General features: G+C 40.4%; 1 protein-coding gene across 1 annotated transcript; it reads right to left on the bottom strand.

The window, feature by feature from the left end:
- Nucleotides 1-2,898: 2,898 nt before the first annotated feature.
- On the bottom strand, nt 2,899-4,555 carry LOC134731325 (vascular endothelial zinc finger 1-like). Its single transcript, XM_063622329.1, has one exon. It carries the CDS (start codon nt 4,359-4,361, stop codon nt 2,910-2,912), a length of 1,452 nt encoding a protein of 483 aa, XP_063478399.1. The 5' UTR covers nt 4,362-4,555; the 3' UTR covers nt 2,899-2,909.
- Between the last annotated feature and the right edge of the window lie 695 nt (nt 4,556-5,250).

Raw genomic sequence — 5,250 nt, forward strand, 5'->3', positions numbered from 1 at the left:
CTGTAGTCTGGACACTTCTGAGCCAAGAAATTAGATCAAAACGTAGTGTAAGCTTATGATACCCTGTGGTACTTTGCAGAAACAAAGGTAAAATCTCATTCTAAGCCACTCATGAGTCCCATTACCAACAGGTGATGTATAATGAGATGATGATTTGGGAGATTTCAGGAATTGATAGAATACTTCAGATTAAAAAGAATGATATTTTTCATTATGTTGCTAAACAGTTCACATAAGATTCCCACAATGTTTTTTTCAATATAATCACAATGGAAAAGTCACAACAGACAAATTCATATCCTATCCAAACAACAATGGTTATATCATCCTTTTGGTTTTTGTTACCCACAAATTAAAACAAACTCTGTGTTCAATTAAATTTATTAAATAGTTCATTTCAGGTAACAATAATATCTAATAGTTCTGTTCTCTTCTTTATATATATGTATGGATCGATGTAGATATGTATACAATTTATTGTACTTTAAATTATGTTTCATGCTGAAAACTTCTGTAAGGAGGAAAGGAAGGAATTATGAAGTGAGGGAAACGTCTGAATGGAATTGGTGCTTAACGTGGTTTGGCTCTGTGTCCCCACCCAAATCTCACCTCGAATTGTAATCCCCATGTGTTGAGGGAGGGACCTGTAATCTGCACGTGTCAAGGGAGGGAGGTGATTGGATCATGAGGGCAGTTTCCCCCATACTTCTCTCATGATAGTGAGTCTCATGAGATCTGATGGTTTTATAAGTGTCTGGCATTTCTCCTGCTGGCACTCACTCCCTCCTGCCACCTTGTGAAGAAGGTATCTGCTTCCTTTTCACCTTTCACCATGATTGTAAGTTTCCTGAGGCCTCCTAGCCATGCTTCCTGCTAAGCCTGCAAAACTGGGAGTTAAATAAACCTCTTTCCTTTATAATTACCCAGTTTCTATTCTCTAATTTTTCTCTACATTTTGTTTATTGAGACAAACTAATTAAAAGACACAAACATAGGGCATGTTTACATGGACATTATAACAAACATATACATTAAAGGTGTAGGAATGTGTTGCCTTCCTGCTAAACGGAAAGTTCCTAAGCTTTTATATATATAAAAGTTGTACAATTTAATGTCCTAAAGTACAAAAGATCATTTATAAAGTTATTTTACACTAAGTACTATTTATTTTACTTTTTTGCTATGTAGTTCAACCCCCTAGAACTGTTTTGTATAACGACACACAGATACCTGTCCCTGAGGTAGGAAGTCTGTCTCAGATGCAAGGTATTTTGATGCCTGAACTGACACAGTAGGGTATAAACAGAAATCATCCAGTTTGATAGTCAGTCCTGCAAACATTCTGCAAGATTAACACAACTAATTTCCATTTCTCTTAACTGCAATGACTAAAAAATGAAAAAAACCAAAAACATATTGCAACTTAAAAAAAAATCACAGTCTTGGTTTTAGTTAACTTTTTTTTTTTAACACAATGCTTTAAAAACAATGTGTGGCATGATGGTGTAAAGAGTATCTGTTTCCCTAGCTTTTGGTTTCTACTTTATGTACAGAGATAAAATATCCTGCTAAGAAATAAAAAGCACATGTCTCAACGTGCACAATCATTGCTGGATTTCTGCAGGGAGTGCAGACAGCTGTCTCCCTGAAAACACCACAAAACTGATACAAGTGTTTTCTCAAAAAAAGAAAAAAAGTGATGTCCATATTTATAAAGTTGAACAAATCTGCGCAATACTTAAGAAACGGAAGGAGAAATTTTAAAAAAGATACACTCTGCATGTTCTGAAGGGGCATATATTACCTAGTTAGTGGTTAGAATAAAAACTGTACAATTTAATATAAGACATAAACTCTAGAGAGCAACTAACACATCTGTCTCTGTTGTAACATCAACAGGCTCTGATTGGGGGACAGAGGGGCATATGACATCCCAGTGCCTCCAGCGTCTTCCAATTTAAAGCAATATATTTGAACTGTTCCAAAGCACTCCTTGGCTCCTAAACAGGAGTCCCACTGGCCTCTGTTAGGAACCTGCCTGTCCACACACTTGACTTCTCCTCTGTCAGCTGAGGCTTTTCTTAGCAAAACACAATTTGTAGATTTTTTTTTTAATTTTTTTTTTAAAGTCAACTACAATGCTATATTCCATCGGGATTAATATGCTGAGCAATATTTACATTTCCAAATATCAGGCCACAATCCCTATTATATGTTGAAGTTAGAATGATAAATTATCATATGCTTTGCATATCAGAGCTGGTATCACCTTTCCCATAGGGAATGCTGCCTGAAATTAACATATTCCCAAAGGTAAAATGCATATTCTCTGAAATGCATTTTATTATGACAATGCATGTATTTACTCATAAAAACAATAAACACAGACAATTCTACACTAGCTCTCAATCTGTGGATTTAGAATCTCAGGTTAAAATCAGCCATCCACCTTGTATAGGGAGAAGAGTTCTGCTAGTGTTTACAATAAAGTGATTCCTTGGGATTAGAAATAGTAATGCTGTTTTTTTTTTTTTCTGTTTTGAAGTAGGTTCTACTTATTTATGATTGGTTTTAATTCTGGCATTTCATCTTGCCAGCTACTATCCTGTTTAAGCAATGTTGTCAGCTAAAAGGAATTTCTGATTAAAGTGGTCCTGTGATAAGTTACATACGCAGCCTACTTTGAATAATCCCAGCCAAATTGGAGAAAAATGCTACCACACTCTTATTAACTAATGTAATAAAATCTCCCAATTTCATGGTTTACTTTTTGTTTTAATCAACTAAAAGTTAAGTTGCTGGTAAATATTTACTTTAACCCACATTTTGTTTTTATAATACTGTTTACCAAGGCGGTGATGTAGGCAAAGCTTGGGGCAAGAAAGACATGCTCTCTACAGGTCTCATTGCTATATTGAGGGGGTGGCTAATGTCATAGGCGTGGGCAGACTCATTGGAGATGTGATGGTGACAGGGTGTGCTGTATTCTCTGGGGCAGTGACGGGGGTGGGGAGGTTGACCAGGGTAGTGAGTGTTAAAGGAGAGGTCATGGATAATGGACTGGTTATAGTTACAGGATGCCCTATGTTCATTGGGCTGGTTATGTTAACTGCACTTGAAACATTTACTGGACTTCTCATGCTCATTGCAGCTGCCACTGTGACTGGGTTTGGCATAGTCCCAGACGACACAGAGGATGTTATATTGAATGGAGTAGTGAGAATCACAGGTGTCGTAGCAGCCGTGGAGGTTTGGCACAGATTAGCAGCTTCTTTCTTCCTTGCTTTAACAGCTTCTTCCCACAGTCTCAGTGTTTCTACCTGCTTCCCTGGCCAGCTTGTCACATGTTGTTGTTGTTGTTGTTGCTGCTGCTCCTGCTGCTGCTTTTCGTTACTGGTCTCTTCACTTACACCTGTTTTACTGACGCCTTGTTTACATGTATTACAGTGGATACTTTGGCTCTGCCCATGAGTCTTTAAGTGGCTGGTGATGTATGCTGCACTCGGGAGCTTCCCACAGATGTTACATGATACCTTGCCTTCATGGTGCACCATGTGTGTCCGCAGTCTGTATTTGGTGGCAAAGGCAGCAGTGCACGTTTGGCATTTGAAGGGTCTTTCTGTTGAATGGACATGTTTTACATGACAGCTTAAGTGGTCAGGCCTTGAGAAGCCTTTCCCACAAACACTGCAAGTATAGGGTTTGGTGATGCCTCCATGAAACGTCACGTGGTAAGTCATCCGGTCCTTCCTCTTGAAGTGCTGATTACAAATAGGACACTGGAAGGGCGTCTCATCTGAATGGGAGAGCTTGTGCCGACTGAGATGGTACACATCTCGGAAGGCCTTCCCACACATCTCACAAGCACGGTTCTTCTTGACAGGCTTACTGGGTTTCTTGACAGATTGAGTCACTGGCATAGCTGTGGTGCTGACACTGCTACTGGGGTTGGTGCCCGAGGAAGATGTAGTGACTGTTGACAAGATGTCTGCAATGGTCGAGACCAACAAAGTTCGGCTGCTGTCCCCAGCGATGGTAGAGATGAGGGGAAACACCGTGGTGTGGGTTTTCTTTGGCCGGGACACCAACTTGGTCCCTGTGTGGCAGAATTCATGGCGCCTCAGGTGACAGCTGTCCCTGAAAGCTTTACTGCAGTAAGTGCATACAAATGAAGTTTTGGGTTTTTCTTTTTTAATCCCAATGGCATCCTTTAATGTTTCTGGTGCACCCTGAGGTTTCTGAGTTACTGGTATTGGGAGCAATGGTTTCTGAACAGGGGGCTCCACGGCAGAGCTCAGGAGGGGCAGCAAGCTCTTCTGTGCTGCCTGCTGTTGGTGATGGGAAGCTACATGGGCTGCCATTTGACCAATTCAGGTGTCTGTGGCAACATAAAGTATTTTTACAGCATTGCTGAAGCTCACTCTCACACGAGGGTCACACCAGGTCCCTGCTTCTTGGGTGAAATGCTGTAGAACCACTATAGGAATCACTCTCTGAGGATTCCTAGGATCCCCACACTTCTACATGAAGCCTTCTAAGGGGGAACTGGGTTTTCCCAACTTGTTCTCTGGAATAGGAACACAGTTCAGTTGGCCTCCATGGCTGTGGTGGCCGACCCCCACTTCTCCCCACTCCCCCCACTCGGGGAGCCTCCTCAGCCAGAGGAGGTGACAACAAAGCGGTGGCTCCTCAACATCCCGTTTCTATTCTTCACAGCAGTGTAAGAATAGACTAATACAGTACTGTTAATATTTCCAGATCCTCAAATCAATTCTTCAGTTGGACTTTTTGTATGAATTTTTGTATTGATTTTAGATGCTCTTTTTCAGATAACTCTGGGATCTATAATTCAGTATCTCCTGCCTCAGCTCAAAACACTAACTTCAAGGTATTTATCAAGAGGATGGTTACAATTAGGAAAATTGAATGACAAATTGAATAAAAGACTGATTACTTTCTTGTTATGTTCTTAAAATTATTTAACACATCTGCAGTCACAGTCTTGACTATCATGACCAGTGGCAGCTAAAATGGAAAAATGAACAGACCACTTTACTACTGTAGCTGTAGATGAGCAAAATACATCACCCCATGTAAGAAACAGCACTGCATTCGACTGTGACTTCCTACTTACTGAAATCCTCCTCAGAAAGGAGAGGGAATGCCACTGATGCTCACCCAAGTGAGAAGAATCTATAACGTGGGGAGGGAAATAGCTGTAGAACACCAGATGTTTGCTAATTATCCTCA

Source organism: Symphalangus syndactylus, chromosome 17, assembly GCF_028878055.3.
Source record: "Symphalangus syndactylus isolate Jambi chromosome 17, NHGRI_mSymSyn1-v2.1_pri, whole genome shotgun sequence".
NCBI classification, from domain to species: Eukaryota; Metazoa; Chordata; class Mammalia; order Primates; family Hylobatidae; genus Symphalangus; species Symphalangus syndactylus.